Source organism: Coturnix japonica, chromosome Z (assembly GCF_001577835.2).
Source record: "Coturnix japonica isolate 7356 chromosome Z, Coturnix japonica 2.1, whole genome shotgun sequence".
In the NCBI taxonomy this organism is placed as follows: Eukaryota; Metazoa; Chordata; class Aves; order Galliformes; family Phasianidae; genus Coturnix; species Coturnix japonica.
Window position 1 is genome coordinate 56,762,311 of NC_029547.1, and position 20,505 is coordinate 56,782,815.

Below are 20,505 nucleotides of genomic sequence, written 5' to 3' on the forward strand. Positions count from 1 at the left end.
ACTGTGAACATATTTTCTTTGTCTTTGTTTTGAAGCTTTTTGTTATGTATCTACAATTTCTGCTCATCAACTATTCAGAGTCTATGCAGACAGTAAACATTAGCTGAAAACTTTAAAGCAATGCCTGTGATCAGTAGAGAATATAAATAGAGTCACTTCATACTGCATAGTAATGTGTGCTAATGCATGTGATTAATGTATATCCATTGCATATTTTGATTTACCATGTTACAGTCTAACATACTTTTAAGACAAATGTATACATATGTAAGGAAGGAATTCTCCACAATGAGGATAGTGAGGCCTTGGCACAGCTGCCCCATCTTTGGAGATGCTTGGGGCCAGGCTGGATAAGGCCCTGGGCAGCCTGAGATGGGGTTAGGCAACCTGCCCATGGCAGGGGGATTGGGACTGAGTGAACTCTGAGGTCTCTTCAGACCCAACCCATTCAACAATTCAATGACAATACAGTTCTAATAATCAAAGCTTGTTAGGTGCAAGTTGGGGGCAATGCCTTTATGATGTTACTTGTGTGCAGCACATGATTGTCTTTGTCACCTCTGTAAGGCACAGTTAATATCTTAATCATTATTGTAAGTCTCTAAAAGCTAGATTTAAAAGTACTTGCAGAAGAGTCACTGTTTTGATTTCATAATCATTAAATATTTTACCCAAAACGAATGTGAGCTTAACCTGCAGGGGTTTTGCATCTACAAAAATAATATTATGCTTTAATGTGTCACTTCTGCCATAAAAATAGAACTCTACTATGCATGTGATCATTATTAATTTAAGAACTTATTCAAATAAGGAATTAATGAACTTATTTGGCATTGATAAAGCAGGATAAATCTGTCCCTGCCAACTGCTGTTTTGTACTCAGTGTCTTCAGGTGTAACTGACTAAAACTAATAAGTGTATCAGTAAACCACTGCACTTTTGTGCTTTTGATCTACAAATATAAAAAAAAGATGAATAGCTTGTTGCAGTTACAGTTCTGTAGCTTATTCTTTTATTGAGAAATTTTTAACACTCTTCCCAGAAAGGAGCACGAGTCTGTGGTGAGTGTATGAACTGCTCATGGCTGGCTCAGGACTAAGTAACACAGCACTGCAGTGAGATCCCTCTCTGTGCAGACTTTTTCACTTTGGACTTGTCTGTGGATGCTGTGGTCCTACGGAGGACATCATTGTTGATGCACCCCTAGGCTGGCCCTGGGCTATGGTGAAATGCAAACACATAGACGCCTAAATTTCTGCTTAAACAGGACTTTGTAGGCTGAGGATACGCTCCCAGCTATCCAAAAGGCGCATGTAGTTAGTTAAACCTATTTGTATATCTGAAGTGGAGAAGGAGGAACCTGAACTGTTCCCCAGGTGGTGCTCAGATAGGGCTGTGGGAGAAGTGCGGCTAGTAAAGCATACATAGGCATGTATCATAGTGTGCTGTGCTGTTTATAATGGATATGAGGTCGTTGCCAATGCAGATGACATTATCTTGCATCAGAAGAAATTCACCACAGGCAAACAGCATAATTTCATAATTGCACAGGTGGTTATGGCCTTACAGCATCCCTCTGTGGCCTTTTCTAAAGAGAAGTACCTCAGCAGTATGTCTTGGAGCTGGCTGCTGCTCCTGAGATGGAGTAGCACATATAGCAGGGCTATGCTTTTGTAAGCCTTTAAGGTCTGCATTGTGTTCAGGCCCTGCAAAGTGAAAAATAAGGGTCTAAAATGACCATATTGCCCTAGATGAACTATGCTGAGAGCTGCAGAGGTGGATTCAATGATAACAAGCATACATCACTTTAAAAATCAATGTTCCTGTTCTTCAGTGATGTTTTGTTTTGCGAACTGCAGCATTTTTAAGAATGAAATGGAAAACAAAAAAAGCTATATCTATTAGCTTGCCATTGGATCATTTTTAAAAGACTATATTAAACCCACTGGTATTAAGTATCAGTATATGTACTAATACGATTATCAGGCATTCTGAAAACCTGGATCCAGACATTAACCTGGAAGTCCTGTGATTTGTTCCATGAAACATCGCGCAAATCAGATTTGAGGCACGTCTTCAAATATCTAAATGAAAAGGGTGTTTACTCAGGAAGTAATAGAGTTGTCTCATTACACCATTCTCTATACTCGCTTGTAAATACCTTTTTCTGAATAGCACAGCCCAACATGCAGCCTTCACAGGTACCAGAAGTGTGTGGGCAGAGCCTTGTATATTGCAATGACAATTTCATGCAGTTAATACTACATAATACTGTTGAAATTTGATTGCAGGTTCTGCTTGCAGGAAATTGTGTATTTATGGAGCTGATGCATGCAAAATTGTTACATGCCTGCCTTCCAGTTTTGTACACAGTTACCAGGATTGTTCTGGTTACAGCAACAGCCTCCCTTTACACATCACCAGCTAGCCCTGCGGTTGGCTTTTTCACAAGCAGATTTCCAGATTACTAATTAATATGACAGGAATTGTTCAGTGGAGCTCACAGAGTTTGTTTGGGTGTTGCTGGATGCTCAGATACAGCCATAGAACTCCAGTGGATTAAAATGCATATTAGGGGAGCTGATTATCTTTTCCCATGAGATAAAGGAAATTAATCCAGCCTTGGTAGAGTCAGTACGGCTCACAGAATTCAGAGCTACATTTTCCATAGACAGAGACGATTTTACTTTAATTGGCTGAATGGCAAAACATGAAGCTTTTATGAAGTAGATTGAGATGGAGGAAGTAAATGAACTGAAATTATGCATATTAAATAAACATTAATAACCAGTGTTTCTTTCAGTGCCCATGGAATTTGTGCAGTCATCAAAGAAATACTAGCTTTGGAAAAATTCAGCTAGTGCTACAATGTGAAACCCCATACTGGCCATAAAAGCCACCCAGGGGAGTTGCTATAAAAGCATTTATGTCAGGAATTTGAACCTTTGGGGCTGGCATACTGTAGCAATTGCAGAATTTCAAAGCTTTGTACTACACAGAGCAAGATAAAATAGGGGTAAATCCCCAAGGAATGATCAAAAGTACGGGAGCATCATATAAAATAAATGTGACAAGGCCTTAGTGGGTTTTAAACTTTATATTCATAGATTTTAAGGCCAGAAGGGACTGCTATGATTGTGTAGTATGACCTCCTGCATAACATAGGCAACAGGACTACCCTGAATTAATTCCTGCTTCAGGTCTGGTAGGCGTGGTTGAGGCAATAGTTTTCAGCCTTTTACAAACTATGGATCCCTAAAAATTTGCTCCAATAACTTCAATGAAGAACAAATGTAATTGTCTGGTGTAAATTAATCAGTTAACTTGCTGCTGTTTTTGATGGTGCTGCTGTCCTGTGATTCTTGGGGAATCACCATTAGAAGTAGAGTGAATGAGATGGTAAAGAAAACACAAGGCCAAGGTCTCGACCCTACTATCAGCAATATTTCAGGTTGCTCATAAAAACAATGATACCTGCGTGTGGATTATATATGGATTTAATAATTAATGTATAGCTGCAAAAAATTACACCAAGCTGAATCCATAACCATTCAGACTGAAAGTGGGGATCAGGATTGTGGTAAAAACTTAATGGTGGCTTTTCATTAGCCCTGCAAAAGGCCTTTCAAAGCAGATGGCATGTAGAATGGTCAGTCCCTACTGCTGTGCTGATGCGGTAAGGCTTTTTAAGAAACCTTATAAAACTATGCAAGCTAGCATACTGTCTGTTATTCTAATTGAGAAATAACATACAAAAAAAGGGTGGTTTCACTCATGATTCTTCAAGCTGTTGCTATTTAGTCACTCAGAACAAAATCTGTACTTGCAGTTGTAATTTATCAGCTTACACATTGACTGCACTGGGTTTTTGTTAAGTTCATAATGGCATATCAAAGTTGGATCTGTGCTGGTAAAATTCAACAGCAATAACATTCAGTTTTTTGGATCAAGAGACACGAGGGGAAAACTATGTCAGACATTATAAACTGGTTTCATATTTCCATGACTATTCCCTTCCCATCGCAAAACCTGTGTTAACAAGAGTCTTAACAGTGATAGAAATAGAAGCATCTGTACTCCAGGCATGACAGGTTGCCACAAATGAGCTTTGTGAAAACACCTAACGAATTGTAGTGTCTGACATAATCATGTATTAGCTGTTGACTGAATAATTTCTGTGACAGTTAACTAGTTTCATCCTTTCTGTAAGTATCTGAATCTTGAAATCATTTTCTAAACCTCATAGATCTGATTGTGTAGTACCTTTTGTTTTTGTTTTTGTTTTTTTAATAAACATTTAGTTTCAGATATCTTTGTATTGTTACTATTAATTAGCATCTCAGTTACAACTAGACACTGGAAAAGAAAATTAAGACACTCTTGCAGTAGGCTCTGTGGAAGCAAACACACAAAAGTACAGCTGCTTCTGAAAGTGTTTGCAAGTCTGATTTGGGGGCTGGATTTGGAGCATTTTGTCTGAATTCTCCTTAACTCAGCTGCCTATAAACTCTTTATTAGCTGCTCACAGTGAAGTGGTTTAGCACCTCCATGTCTGACTACATTCCTGAACTACTTGTGAAACTATTTCCATTAACTGCAAACTGTGAGCAGAGACCCCAGATATGGGCCTTGATTTATGAGATCTGTGTTTGCTGTCCACATGTTGACCACTAGGTCTGCCTTTAGAAGTCATGTATGTCAAGACACATGCTCATAGACCTCTGGACTTGACCATATGAATGAGCATGGCGCCAGAGCTTACTCTTAGGTCTGCTGAAGACATTTATAGTTTTTCTGACTTTAGTAGGAGAGGATGGTGGCAGTAACCTTGAAAATAAGAATTACAAGTAAATAGTTGTTCCTTCAGGGCCAGAAACCTGTCTGTATGGGCTGAAGTTAATGACATAAGCCTGCATAGCTCAGCAGTCTTATCTCTCTTTGTAAATCCATTGCATTGCATAGTGTGCTGCTCTGTGGTGTAGTATTGAGTGTGTGACACTTCATGAAGCCTGGAAATTAACTGGTGCTCAACACTTAATCTGTGTTTTAAAATCTTGTTTAACAGAACTCTCCCAGTAATATGAGCATGAGTAATCAGCCTGGCACTCCCAGAGATGACGGTGAGATGGGTGGAAACTTCCTAAACCCTTTTCAGAGTGAGAGCGTAAGTATTTTTTTATGGAGTTGTTTTACTTTGGGAACTTTTTTTCCTGATATGATATTTTATTTAAAAGGAAAAACAAAAAAAGGCATTCAGTGTTCAGTGGGCATTTATCAGGTGCAATCTGAGCAGCTGGAATACAGAGTTAACAGATCTTTACATCTGAGTGTTTCAGTTTGTGGTTGCTCAAACTTTGACTCCTAAAACAATGTGTTTTGCACTTCGGGAGCATCTTTCTAGGACAAATTCACACTGAAGTATATAAATAAGAGCACCAGATTTCGTGCTGTAAGGAGGTAGCGTGCTCTTCCAGACAAGAAAGGCAAAGGTGCCCTCTAGTGCTCATTCTTGGACAAATGGTGGTTTTTTTTGAAATGGAGACAGCTTAAGGCAGCAAAACATGGTGTACAACATGTTGCAAGGTATTTTCCAGCTCCTGTGCCTTAAGCAGTATTTCTAAATCAACATTTAGGTTCCTAAATAGCAGTGGCCTGCTTTTTCAGAAGTGCTGAGTGACTTCTATTGCTATTGGAAATCACTGCTGCCAGAAGTGAGTGCAACTTCGTTAACTGTGCAAGTGGTGAATTTTGACTTAGTAGATGTGAATAAACAGGACAGAAAAATTGCATGGCAAGTTTAACGGGAAATCAGATTTTGGAGTGTTTTGTTGTTGTTATCATTTACTTATTTGAAAGTGAAATGCAAAACAGAGCAGTTTCTACATGTTACTCATGTGCATCTTCAGAAAGAGGGCATGGGGTCAAATTGTTTGGAGTACTGGAGGAAATCAGTTTGTACCACCTGAATCGACGTTTTAAAATCTGCTAAAAAGCTCTAGACACAAATCCTCAATTAGATGTGATCTTAGGTCATGATAATCTTTGACTTTCAATTTGGCTTACTTTGCCTGAACTGAAGGCAGAAGTTCTTTGCCATTCGCCAGGGTTTTATTGGGATTGGGGAAAAGCTCCTGACTTATAATAAAGTAAAAATGACAAATAAGCACTATTTTGTCTTTAGATCCCTTGTTCAAAGTGATTACTGGGATACACTGACTATACTTACTATAATACAGAAACTCATTTGAACTAAGCCTCTAGTTTAAACATTTGAGTTGTTTTACCTTGTTGGCTTACATAAGCATGCTGGCCCACTGTGAGAATACTCAGCACAGGGCAGGAGTATGCCCCAAAGTAGAAGAAACATCAGGGATGTTTTACCTGAGTAGTCCATTCTGCGCAGTCTACATGACAAAGACCTATACTGGGTATTCATAGACACCTGGAAGCAGCCAACTTGAAGCTCCAGCTCTGGCAGTTATTTTACAGCCTGCCTTGTTTTTGCAAAGGCAAATAAATCTCTCCAATTCTTGTATCAGTTTTCATTACAGTCATATTTCTTGTGTTTGAACATTTTCCTATAGTTAGATTTTAGGCCAGTTGAGTTTCTATAGTCTGCAAATCACAAATTAGGTATATAGATGTGCAGTTCCTGTAGGCAATGTGCTGTGCCATTGATTATTTGTAATAAAGTACTGCTAACTTAAGGGCAACTGTAACTTCGGTAAGGGCTGCAGTTCGTCTTGTGTTAAAATAATAAGTTAAAGTGGTGACTGAACTTTCAGTTCACATAAAGGAGAGTGGCCACTGGTTCAAGCTCGTCTCCTGAAGTCGATAGCACTAGAATAATAAAGGCTAAAATCATAGCGGAGTTCCAGTCAGGCTTATCTGCACGCCCTTCTTCCCATCAAGTAATAAAAAGCTCTCCAAAATATTTACATGGTTCAGCTTACCACAAATGAGCTGCGCTACTTGAGACCAGCTCTTTGACTACCTAAATCCCCAGTAGCCAAAATCAATCAGGAAAAGGTCTGGAAAGCATCACTGAAGTACTGGCTCATCACAACACTCAGGTAACACAGAAATGATCTTGGAGTGAGTTGACTCAATCAGTAAGAGCTGTATTTTTACATAATGAATGAAGGGCAATAGAAATTATGACTCTGCAAATTGAACTACAAGCCTTTGCACAGGCTTTAGTACAAACGTAGGAGAAAATTCAAAGAGCATGTTGACATTTGAACTCATTGGTCCTGAAGAGGTTTAAGTTACCAGGGTAAAAAAATGGTTGTTAAAATGTGAATTCCTCTTTTTTCAGTACTCCCCTAGCATGACAATGAGTGTGTGATCCGTTAACAAGTCTCGTCCTGAAGACCACAGTGAGTTGGCCCTCTTCAGAGAGCTACTACAGAAGAAAATTATTCATCCCAGTGTACAGTCTTAACAAAAGGATCTCAGACACAATCAGACCCACCATTTTTTTTCCTACCATCTCCCCTGTTTTTTTCAAGAAAGTGGGTCCCAAATATGATTGAGACAACTGAGTGGCATAACAGAACTGCCCATGATGGAACTGCAATTATCTGTGTATGTACGTGCGTGGGTAAATGTATATGTATGTGTGTGTGGCACAGAAATACGCACATACATATATAGCCCTGCAGGACACTGTAAAATATTATCACATGACATCTTAAGTAGAATGAAAAGTAGGGATTTATATTCCATCTTTTTTTTTTTTTTCCACGTTTACATTCTAATTATTAAAATTTGCTTGCCCTCTCCCCTCCTGAACTGTTTTACGTTGCATATATCATTGCTTTATAAGTTATTTTTTAAGGTGAACTCATTTGATAAATTCTGATTTTGTAAATGTCTGCCATTATGGATAGGAATAAAATTGCTTATAAGAGCTTTCATTAACTTGTGTTTGATACCAGTTACATACCCTGTGAATCACGAACTGTGTTGTCTCAAGAAATAGAAGAAAGCTCATCTTAATTTTTTGGAGGAAATTTAATAATTTTCACCATGTTTGGTGATTTTTTTAATACTTTGCCTTTAAAAAAAAAAAAAGAAAAAAAAAGAAAAAAAAAAAAAAAAGAAGCACTGAAGGTTATTTTTCTTCTTTAATTGAAGCCTAATATCTGCAATATCTATTTTGAAATGGAAGCCTGAATTTGATACAAGCTTCTCAGTATATATAGAGTACTATAAGGTTACTGTATGTGAGCTCCAATTGCTATAGAATCTAGCAATAAAGTGTCAGGGCTTATTCTGCCTTTGGGAATGGATTCTCTATTTAGCACGATCCTCTGTAGGGGTGGTAGCTGGTGGAAATACAGTAGAGTCCTTATTAACAAAACCTGTTGTAACAATTTATGTTTATGTTTCCCCTTTTCAGTGATTCTCAACCAAATCATAATAATCCATGGTCTTGATGACACAACCTCCCAAGCCCAGTGAGAAATCAGGTCACTCTGGTACATGAATTCACCCCCCAAACCTTTCAGTAAGCAGCCATTTTTGTGAAACAAAATGAGGGAGTAAACTTTTTATGACTACTGTGTCTTGTGAGGGTCTTACCTGTTGCCATGGACAGGAGAGGAATAATGGTCTGGGGAGTTTTATAAGGTCAACATATTAGATGTGAAAGCTGGGAACAGAGTGGAGAAAAGGTGTGTGGTCTTTCAGGAGGAGTTTCTGGAAACAATCCCACGTCTCTTTAGGCAGAGATCTAAAACCAAGACTGAAGTAAATTTAGTTCTTAGTGGCCTCCAGATCTCCCAGGAAAGTGAAAGTTTTCAGTTGAGTAGTGGTCAAAACATTGATGATCAGCAGTGTGAACACAAAGTGGCTGCACTAAAATTTATGCCACAGACAAAAAACAAAGTCCACTTCGGACTTTGCAAATGGAAGAGCCGCTTAATAGGAGGAGCACTTCTGGACAGACACTGTCCATGCAGTCTTGTAAGGGGATATTTTGTCATAAATTTGTGGTGAAGAATTGTATGTAGTATGCTCGTTGTGATGGTAGATGCACATAAGGAGTAACAGAATCTCATAACTCATTTTTATTTTTATATATGTTATATATATGTGAAAATAAGAACATATACATATTTTATTCTCTTCCTAGGGCTGTTAAGGATGAAGCTCTTGGAGGCTTAAAATTATGTTAAAATATCAAAAGTTTTGGTAGCATTATTTTTTAGTGATAATAGCTACTTTGATTAGCTATAATCTTGGATTAGATTGTCATTATGTAGTTTTGTGGACTTTATTCCCAGTGATTATGAAGGTTGAATTAACTTGCTTCTCTTTGGAAAATATTTTGTTGCTGTCTAAAGAGATGCCAGGAGCCCCTGTAATTTGCATTAAAAAAAAAAAAAAAGCATAAAGAAAAATCAATTTTCTGAGATCCATCATGGTTGTCACTAATAAGTTTCCCTGGTTATGTCCACAGTACAGCTCAGCTTCTCCCAGAAGTAGTGCAAAGTGCAGGCATCCTTGCAGCTTGTATTTGTCGTCTGTATTATCCTTGTTGGTAGCCTTCCAAGAACTATTCTAGGACTCTTTTCTGCCCAGTTTCAAGTACATGATATCACTGTAGCTGGACTAATGTAGATGGATATATCTGAACATCACATGCCAAAGCCCTTTCTTACAGCAGGTAAGTGTGCTCTTGAGTGAGCCTTTGACCTGAGTCCATCTGGGGTCTGCTGGGTGCCTCAGAGGGAGCCCCTGCAAAGCATCACTGAGATTGTAAGGCAGTGAATGTTGGCACCAGAGCTTCTTGCTCTAGCATCATTAAACAGAACTGTGGCTTTGTATTAATCCAAACTCCATTTTTAATTTCTCCTCCTGAATTTGGCATCATCTTCAACAGTCTGGTTTATTGGCACCTTTAAGGATAGAAGTCTGACCATTAAATTAAATCTATGCATAAAGCAGTACCCTTTAAATGGAACTGCCTGCACATATTGAATATTATTATCAAAATATGTTGGCCTAATGTATATACATGAGCATAACATCCTTTCTGACATATCTTCTGTAGTTCTTTTGAACCTCCCTTCTATGCAGGATTTCTTAGTGCCAGCAAATCATTGTTTCCCCTTTACATTTCATTTCCAAGACGTTTATATCAAACATTGTTGCATCTATCCTGCAGCACAAATGTCAGCATGTATACTGCTGGTTCCAAAAGGAACAGAACTGAGCTGTGCTTCTCATAATGCGTAACTCTGTGCCCTCATACTTCAAGTTACTAGGTATGTCAGCACTTTCCATAACTGTGCAGCCCCACAGATTGGTGGGACAGAAGATGGGCAAGCTTGCAGAATTGTAGATTTGGGACATTGGACTGAATAATCAGTGAACATCTTATTTTTAATCAGATATAAAGTAGCCTAATCATCTTGCTTTTTGTAAGGAATGCTTGCCTTCTGTGCTTACATACATGAGTGAAGTTGTAAGTAACTCATTGCTCATTGCTAAAATCAGGTGATCACAACCATTCTGGAACTGAACCTGTAGAATACAACAGTACATGCCAAATGCTCGACTTATAAATTACAAACATCCCATTATTTTTAAAATTTGCAGGGAGATTTTTACTTGGTCATTTGTTTTCTTTCTTTTGCTTATGATCCTTGTATGATTTTCATCATATAAGGGAGTTTTAATATGGAAAGAAAGATTATTTCCAAGCACTGACTGAATACACCCACTTATGTTTCTAATGCACTAAAATATCAGTGCGTAACATAACTGCTGTTTTTATCTGTCCTTATGCAACAGCGTTGTTGATTATGTCAGAACTTGTCCAGCTCTGGGAGAAATACTTTTCTCACTGATGCCAGGTAGTTTCTCCACGCTGTGTTTTTAGATAGATTTACTGCTTTCATATAAAAACAAATAATGATTTAGCAGATGGATCTTTCAGGTGAGGTTAAAGTAAGGCTTTTTGTGGGGTAGGACTCGATGATCTCTAGAGGTCCCTTCCAACCCCTACAATCCTGTGATTGTGTGGTTTTTAAGAGCAAGTTATGAAATCTTAAAAGCATAGAAATATGGGAATAATTTATCAGAACTGCAGAAATGGAGTCTCATACCATCAGAACTCTGGCAAAAATTCTGCCACTGTGGAATTCAGCTGTAGTTAGGGTTCATTTGTGGATTTCATGGTGAAATCGGTACTTTATCTTCTGCATAAACCCATGAGTAGGAGCATCCATGCCTAGGTTTTATCTCCATATCAGAGTCTTGCTTAGACAAGAATGGGGTTTAAGGGAAGGAAGAAGCTGTATGAATCACTAGTAAAACATGTAGCCTGATGAAAACAAGTACCTTGTATTTGCACGCATGGGTTGCATTATTTTCTTAATTGCCTGAGCACAAGGAAGAACTGCAGTTGCACCTGATATTTTGGGAGTTGGTACATGCAAAAGACAGCAGTAACGGTGAGACAGGTCTCTGACACTCTGTAGGCTGCCCAAATATGTTCTAGCTTGCCTTGGGATGTCTGGCATCTGAATGACAGGCAAGTCCTCCAGGAGTCTCCAGAAACCAGCCTACCCATGTCTCAAGGAGAATACTGACCATTAGAATGACTGGCTCACTCCACTCTTGATTCTGCAGAGCACAGTACCGCATGTCACATCTCATGTCCTCAGGAGGCATTCAGCCCTTGCTCTCCCTGTAAAACACTAGGAGAGAGACATAAGCTAATCAGTTATCTTAAATATTTGAAAATAGGAAGAAGGGAGTAGAGCCTTGCCTCTGGAGAGCAGTTCAGAATCATTGTGTTTGGGCAGCTTCATGGCTTGGCCAAAAATATTTTGAATTTTGCCCTGTTCTCTGGCTAGCAAATGAAAAACTTCATTTCAAGAGGATTCAGAATTAGATGGGCAGCATAATGAGAGACCAGCTGTTACAGTATTCAGTGTTGAACATTTTACTTTACTAGTTAAAGTGAATTTTCAGTTGACAAATGTTGCAGTGATTTCTTCTTCTCAGATCAATTATTTTTAGGTGTTTTCTCCTGTTCTTTGGCATCTCTGATCCAGTGTTGGTGGAGGCAAAATCCAAAATTGGACTGAATCTCCTGAATTTGACCACGTGTTTTTGCATTTGCAGAACACAAAGGAGAGTTGAAAGATATTGAAAACAAAACAAAACAAACAATCAAAGAAAACCTGGTAATTTTTTTCTGATTTATTTCACAGTAAGTGAGGATAGAACCACAGCTTCTGTCTCAAACGCTCTTGGGTTTGGTTAGACCTTCAGGAAGGGAATCCTGGCAAAGCACATCTGTTAAATTTAAACCCCCCAAAACTGTTTCAGTGGGAACAGCTCATTTTTCTTTAAACTGATCACACTAAGGGTCTAATTCAGGATTTAATGACACACAACATCTATAAAAATTGAGTACACTCAAATGTAAATGACTTAGATTTAGATTTTAGTGTGTGCAGCTCCCTCTGCTTCCCAGACATTATTGGCTCCATCCTATAAGCTGCTGTTTGTGCCAGTTGTCCTGCTGGAACTTTGATGAAACCACTCAGATAGCATCATTTTTCTTGTAAGATTTCACCCTGACCTTGGTGAAATGGAGGATTTGTCTGAGGTGTGACATTATTTTGCAGATCTATATATGGAGAAAAATACAAAGAGTCTACTGAAATTACCAAAATGTTGTTTCAACATGAAAAACAGAGGAAAAAAAAATCCTTAGCTAAATTACTGATTTGAGTGCATGCATGCAAGTTGTTTGCCAGCACTGTCATCTTGGAAACAAATTACAGTAACAAATTTAGGGAAGATAAATGGACTGTCTACTCAACAATTGAAATTCTGATCCTGCAAACACAGGCACATTTGTTTGAAATAAAGCCTACACTGGCTTAATTTTAAGCAGATTTAACAATACAAATAATATCCTTCAGAAGAGTGAGACTGCTAAAATGCAAAACCCAGGCTGAGTGTGGACAGTCTAGAAGTCTTCCCCAAGCCAACATTTTATCTCATATTACCGATTTTACTGGTGCATGAACACGTTCATGTGCCAATAGTACTGATATGTGGAACAGATACGGCTTTCTTCTGTTTCTTATTTTATTTCTTAGAGCATTGTCCACTGCTATATTACACGTTTTTGTGAACTTGTCCTTTCATTTTGCTTTCAGTCATGCAGCCATAGTTTCCCTCAACATAGCTAACAGCTTTGCAGTTTTAGTCTGAACTCCTCTTTGGTCACTGTTCTTCATCTAAGCCTAAAATATGTAAGAAAGTCTCTCATGTAATGGGAAAACTTGCCATAAAAATGTGTAAGGGTTTTCTCGGGTACATGTTTTCACATTTAATAAAGAGACAATTTTCAGTTATGATTTGAAATGGTCACTTTCTAGCCACTATTTAATATCTATGTGCAAAAGAATGCAAGAAAACAAATGACATTTTTTTTTCTCTCTATTTGAATTCAGCATTGTAAATACTTACTGAAATACATGTTTTGGGGAAGCCAGACAAAACCAAAACTTACTTCCTAGCTGCTGTGAATAATACAGGCCTTCGTGCCTAAATCTCCTTCCGTATCCCTGAGAGCAGATTGCCTCACATCTGGTGCACGTGGCTCAGCAGGCCTGTGTGGGGCCTGGCTGTGGAGGTCTGGGCAAATGGCCTTCATATCCAGCCTCACCTCCTCTCCAAGGGAGCTGCTGCACTGCATCTGGCAGCTAGGCCTGTGGGATCCTTGGGATCTTGCAGGGCTGGAGCAAGAGGCCTGTTTTTTCTAAGATAAAGTTATGGGATGTTGGTGCTAGTTTTTGGGATCAGCACAGAACATGTTTGGGTTTTTTATTTGCAGGTTTTGTTTTGTTTTTTTGGGGGGGTGTTTTTGTTTGTTTTCTTTTTGATAGGCACATTCCCTCAGTACCTTGGGTGTGCTAGGAACTAGATCATACAGTTTAGAAGTCTGGTTTGTTTCAGAAATACATACAGCTCTTCAGGGTTGGAGGGAGTTATAACAACACCCATGGCCAAACCTATGTATGTCCCCTTGGAGTAAACAGTTTTGTGTGAACAGTTGTTAGTACAGAACTTTGCTCCATACCTCAAGGAGCCAGCTCATCCTCTAGATGAACTGGAGATTCGTAGGCTTTATTTCTGTTGTTTTATTGTCATGCTTTCTTCCCTCTCATTTGGGTTTTTCCATTAAACGTACTCTGCCAGATGTTCACACAAAAACAAGAACAATTTGCCCAATAAACACACAGAAAGTTGTTCACATCCGTAACGAGAGTCCCACTATAGAACATTTATTTCATTACAGACACTGTGGCTGTGCAAGATCCCGAGAGCTGTTGTTAAGTGTTCAGCATTAGGAAAGTTAGCTTCTCTCAGGCTTATTATGCATTAGACAAGATGACTTCCAGCAATGACATAAAATAGCCTGAGACAGAAGTTGATATTTGCTGTGCAGAATAGAGGAAAAATAAAATCCAAACAGAGCCTACGTGATTGAAGTCGGAGATGATTACTAAAGCTGTAATTTCTAGAAAAATTTGAAAAGTACATTAGCTGGCAATAAGCTTTCATTTACATTGACATTAAAAGTTAAGGAAAAGAATACAAGTTCCTAAATGAAATAAGACAGGGGAGGGGAGGAGAGGCAGGAGGACAGTGTGGGCTGGAACTTTCTACTGAGAATCAAGTAACTTTTTCTAGGGCGAGGAGACAAAGGGAAGGCATCCAAGGAACCTTTTTCACCCTGCAGTGGCTGTCTGAGAAGTGTGTACCAGCATGCCCTATATGTTTAATGACCAATTGTGAAGCCTTTTTTTTTTTTTTTTTTTTTTTTTTTTTGTGGCAAGTATCCCCTTCCAAGAATGTTGTAGTGCATCTATTTTGTGCATGTTTGCCTAAAATGAACGAACAAAAAGCCATGAACACAGCTTTTTATGCCAGATTCTTATTTCCATACATGCAGCTGGAAAACACTTATTTCTGGTGGGGAGAGGAGGAAGATTTAATTGCATATTTATGGTATTACTTAAAGCATCGGTAAACTGTTGTCAACTTGGTTCACGTTGCACACATATTGTATGTAGCCAACTGCTGGCATTATTACCTCAGCAAACCTTGGTCTGTAAACTCCTGTAGGTTCTGTGCCAGAAACCTTGTCGCTATTGCTTAGTACTATAAATTCCTGCCCCGAAGCAAGAGGTGGCTTTGATTGTGCAGCCGTGTGTACTGTGTACTACAATAGTACCTGTTCTGTCATCAAAACTTGCTGTTCACGTCTAGGTAAACCTTTGTTAAGCACGCTTAGTGGTTTCAGGACTTATTTCAGACAGCAGGATACATAAGCTGCTAGCAGGAATATTAAATCAAACACAACCTAAGAGAGTCTGGCCCAGTTTGCAGCCTGGATGAGGGCCTGGGCCCAAGCACGGTTGGGCAACCAGCATCTCGCAATGCCAAGCTGGCTGTGTGTGCAAGCTGCTGCTGGGAATCAGACCCTGTGGGCAACACACACCAGGATCTCCCCTGGTGTATCTGTGATGGTGCCAGGACAGAAACCCAGAACTGTCAGTTTCAGCCAGGGTACATTCTCATTCATGCTGTGTGTTCTTGTCACCAGCTATCACTGGCAACGCAACCTGTGAAAGTTGAAGGGGATTCCTAGTCATTTATTTTTTGTTTAAGTGACTAGGCTGACCTTTTGAGTAAAGACAGTCATTGTGAATTTGCACCTTCACCCATTCACATAAAACTGCTTAGTATTGAAAAAAAATGTTCCTCACACCTCCAGGACCATCTATAGATTAAGTCCTTATATTTCTAAGTTCAAAAAAATTTTAAGGTCAAAAAACAGAGAACAGGGCATAATCCCAGTTAAAGAGAAGTGCTTGCTGGCCGCATATAAACAACTAGGTAGATGTGTTTTTGACAAAGATTGACTTTTAATATCACAAGTGAAACTAACACTCAAACTCAAATCTGTAGAAATAAAGAGAACCTCAGAAATTTTCCAAGTGATCCAGAATTAGTAATTTGTCAATCTAAATATTAATGTAGAAAATGCATGCAGAACAGGATGGCACACCTCTCACCTTAAGCATTAATACTGACTGTGTCTGGGGTCTCACAGATGTTGTATGTTTCAGTGCAGCTGTATTTCTCCTCAGTGACTGCTTGACTTTCATTATTGACAGTCACAGAAAAGAGCTGATCCCTGGCATCCCAAAAGAGTTCAGAAGTATGGCAATACAAAATTCCCTGTGCATCATAAATATGCAGATGCCTGCATGTTGCATTAGGGCAAGTAAAAACTCCAGCTGCAAACTCCTCCAGGACTTGCATGTGATTTTTGAAGGCAGTCTCTTGGACCGTTTCAAAAGGGCAGCAGGCTGCGCCAATGAGAGGTCCAACAAGCTGCTTGACAGTGGTACCTTTCCAAATGTAAACCATGGTCATGGTTTAGGGAGATAAAGGTTAAGGTTAAGAGGTTAAGGTCATGCTTTAGGGGATCATAACTAGTCCAGTGGCAGCCTTTAGAAGCAGTTATACCACACATGCATCTTAATTTGAAGTTTATTGAATGTGTCAGAAAACAGACATGCACCTAAAGGCCTCCTTTCTTTAAAAGTAGTTTTTGAACAAAATATCCAGCTGTTTTCCACAGCTGTTAAGCTGCTGAGAGGTTTGGTGGAGTTAGTTCTGTTGTACCAAGAGACAACAACCTGTGCCTGTGCGCAGAGAGCCTCCCCACAGGAGGTGTGACTGGCAGCCAGGCTGGCACATCTTTGGGAATCCCTGGTGTCCCAGGAAGCCTGTCTAAGGATCAAACATGGGAAACGAGATCATGAATCTAGGTTCATTGCTTTATTTTTAAAGAGTTCCTGGCAAGATCGGGGATATGCAAAATGCATGGTCCCTTATCACAAAGGCATATCTGGGTTGGAACCTCAGACAGTGCTCTGGCAGACTGGTGTTTGGTGATGGTAATTTCATACCACCACACCAGACTTGGTTTTGTTCCACACTGGTCTGATTCAACTGACCCTAACCTTAGCCACCTAAAAATTACCAGTCTTAAGTTTCTGCTTTAATGTCACAGGAAGGGAAGAAGCAGAGGTGCCTGTGCATAACTGTATGATGGCATCCATCGCCCTCCCAGTGATAAATCCCAATTGCTTTTCAGAGCATACAGTTGGGTTTAATACTTAGCTTCACATCCCTGGAATGGGCTGAAATGGAAAAGAATAACACAGCTCCTGAGAATCTGAATCCATGTGGCTTCCAGATAAGTTTATGAATCCTTCAGTCTCAAATGTGATTTCTGCCTCGTAGTTTGCTATTGTCTCCTTCTGTACTTCTTTTTTTTTTTTTTTTTTTTTTTTTTTTTTAAATATATATATATATATGCGTATATATAAGTAGGGGTAACTTGAATTAACTTGTTAAACATTTCTGGAAGGTTTATCCCTGCCCTCCCTTATTTGTTAAATGGGCTCTCTCATTCTTTGTCTGCACTGATTCATTCATTTAAAGCAACATATGAAGAAACCATTGCATAGATGAATCAACACCAGCAATAGCATATGCTGCTTTTAAATTCAGCTGTGAGGTTGTAACTAAGATATTAATGTATATACTTTCTAGGGATGACTAGATTCCTTTCCTAAGAGCTTTCAGGAATGAATCTAGAAGCTCCTAATTTAGGATTGTGAAAATTCAGGTAGTAATGGCAGTATATGGGGATTTTTTGTACGCTTTCTGTAAATGTATATAATTTCATATGCTGGTTTGGAGATAAGGAAGGTACCCAGTTTCAGATAGACCAGATTTTTGCAGACAGCATTACTGTCTGTGTTAGCAAAGCCCATCTAGGTTCCACCTCAGGCTTGCACCATACACCTACCTTAATTCTCACCCAGCTTGGTATCTGTCTTTCTTCATTCACCGTGGGTACCAAGTCAAAACAACCATGCCACTTCTTGTTGCAAGCTGAGGAACAGCTGAGGTTTAAAAATATGAATGTTGCAACTTGCGCCTTTTCACCTTCATGAAGTGTCCACATTGTCTCAGCTGAGCCTCCAAAGAGCGGCTGCCTCCAAAGTTGCCATATAATTTCATCACACAAACATAGGCTTAATTTGCTTTTTGCATTTTAATGAGTCTAATAGCAGCAGTATTGTTATGTTTGCTATATTTTCAGAGTTGTGGGACATTCGGTGTTGAAAATGATTAGCATCTTGTGTAGCTATGAATAGAAAAACTGAGGAATGCTAATGCTAGTACAATCCCTGCTCTGCTGTTTGATATTTTATGTGCTGAATTGAATCAATATATTATCTTCGAGAATTACCCTAGACTCATCCCTCCATGATTTTTTCTGTTCCTGCTTCTGGGTCCTTAGTGAATTCTGGGCCGAGAGTAAAGCAGTGTCAGTGGCAAAGGTAACTGTGGTAGCCACTTACTTGTGGACAGCTTTTCAGATGCATACAGCCATTCTGTCTGTTGCCCAATATTCTTGCATTCTTCTCGGTGGAACACCATATTCTCGAACATCCCGATGGGTTTTGTCAGCCATGGAGGAGATGTGGACAAGATTAGCACCCGGGAAGTGTTGAAATGTAGCAAGTAATGAGCTATCTTCTCCAGCAAGCATTTATTTTTAGTGCTTAACTTTCAATTAATGTTTATATTTTCAGTTATATTTTATCATTCAGTATCTTGAGGTGGTTTGAGCAAAATATATGAATATATATAATTTACAAGAAATATAGGCTTGTATTGTGCCTTTGTAATTCTCTTCAGCTTCAGTATCTATAAGCTACGAGCGGACAAACCTTTGGGGTATTCTTTACTACATAGTAGCTGATGGCTTCATTAATACTGGCTATTTGAGTCTTCTGGGTCTAATGTTTATGTTTTCCCAGGTGAAAACGCCATAGTGTTCTCCACCAGACATAAGCACAATGACATATCACTGCAGTGCATGCTGTCTCTTAGCTTCTCTCTACATGTGCTTGCATGTTGAAAATTTAGAAATGCTGCTGTATAAATTGCTACCTTGTTTACCCAATACAGGTGTTTTCCTGCATCCCTTGTTTGCTTGAAACTTATTAACATGAAAGTTATCATTGGCTTGAAAGGGAGTTGTGGATGCACAGAGGATGCAGGGAGCAACTCTTCAGTACTTTACAGGCTGCTGTGCATTAATGTCTTCTCAGCAAAGAAATGTAGCATTAGCAGTGACTTCCTAGTGAAAACACTGAGCGTGCTTATCACTTAAGACTTTAGGAAAAAAGCGTCAGACTGTGTAATTGTATCTCATCTAACTTAGACACCTAACCAGTAACATTTGATGGGGCGTGAGCCTCGCATTTAACTATGTTTGATCATGACGTACCAACCAACCAACGCAGAACTGAAAGGTGAACAGCCATGTTTTAGTATCACAGCTACACAAGAAATCACGAGTTTTCACGAGGTTCTGTTCTGATTTTGTTTCCTTATCTCTAAAGCATTTTCACTGTGGAAGTATTTTTCCATCCAGTTACCTGAGGCTTCCTTTCACCAACCAAAACAGTCCATAGCCTTCTACACTGTGAAAGGCAAGCTCTGTGGAGAAACATGGGCTTTACGCTTGCCCAGCAAATTCGAAGAAATATCATCCAAGCCATAAAAGCCTTTTATGTTATTCTGTGTTTGTGTAATCAAAGCAATTAGGGATAGGAACCTCGGTAATGAAGAGGTCTCTCTGTCCTCCGTTTTACTCTCTCTCTGTAATTTGTAGGGATTTAAGAGTTTTTTTTCTCAAGGCTCAGCTGTGTCTCTCTAAACCAGCGCAGTCTACGCATCATGTGAGATTCAACTTAATGGGGATAGCATTTGAACGTTTTAAGATTTACTTTTCACATAGCAAGGAGTAATGTATGTCCTGAGGGACATGGACTCTTGCAAACAAGTCTGATACCAAGGATAAAAAAATAAATCAAGATGGTACCAGTACATCAGACTCTGTACTACAGTGGGTTTTTTAGCTTTTGTCATTTGTATTTTATTTTGCAGGAGAGGAGTTGGGGAATCTCAGATCACATGGGGGATTTTAGAAGTATATCACTCAACAATCATTTTATAAAGTCTAACTTCAAAATGCACTATGATTTATTACAAAAATATATTTTCTTCTGTTTGCCGACATGGTTGTTCCACTTTGTGATAAGTTAAACTAAGCAGTTAATTTGTTGCACTGCCTAGCTGCATGAATTCATCCAGTGTACGTATGTACCTGTGCAGCATTACTTTGGGTTTTGTATTTGAATTTGCAGTATTGATTATTATTTTTGTATTTTACTTTGCCTCTGTTATTGGAATTGTAGTAAACATAATTTATACATATGATTTTACAACTGTTTTGCAACTGAAAAGTCTTCTTTAAATTGTAAAGTTTTATTGATGGATACTCATTAAAATGGTATAAGAATTATA

At 38.9% G+C, this 20,505-nt stretch overlaps 1 protein-coding gene across 5 annotated transcripts in view; it reads left to right on the forward strand.

Moving 5' to 3' along the window:
• The window catches only part of SSBP2 (single stranded DNA binding protein 2), a 166,224-nt gene extending 145,719 nt beyond the window's left edge, over positions 1-20,505 (forward strand). For 4 of the 5 annotated variants that reach the window (XM_015849772.2, XM_015849770.2, XM_015849773.2 and 1 more), the window contains 2 exons: positions 5,066-5,164; positions 7,319-20,505. In XM_015849772.2, coding sequence (XP_015705258.1) covers positions 5,066-5,164; positions 7,319-7,348 — 129 coding nt within the window. In that variant the 3' untranslated portion in view covers positions 7,349-20,505. The remainder of the gene's footprint in view (positions 1-5,065; positions 5,165-7,318) is intronic. The other variant, XR_004305654.1, reaches the window with a different exon arrangement.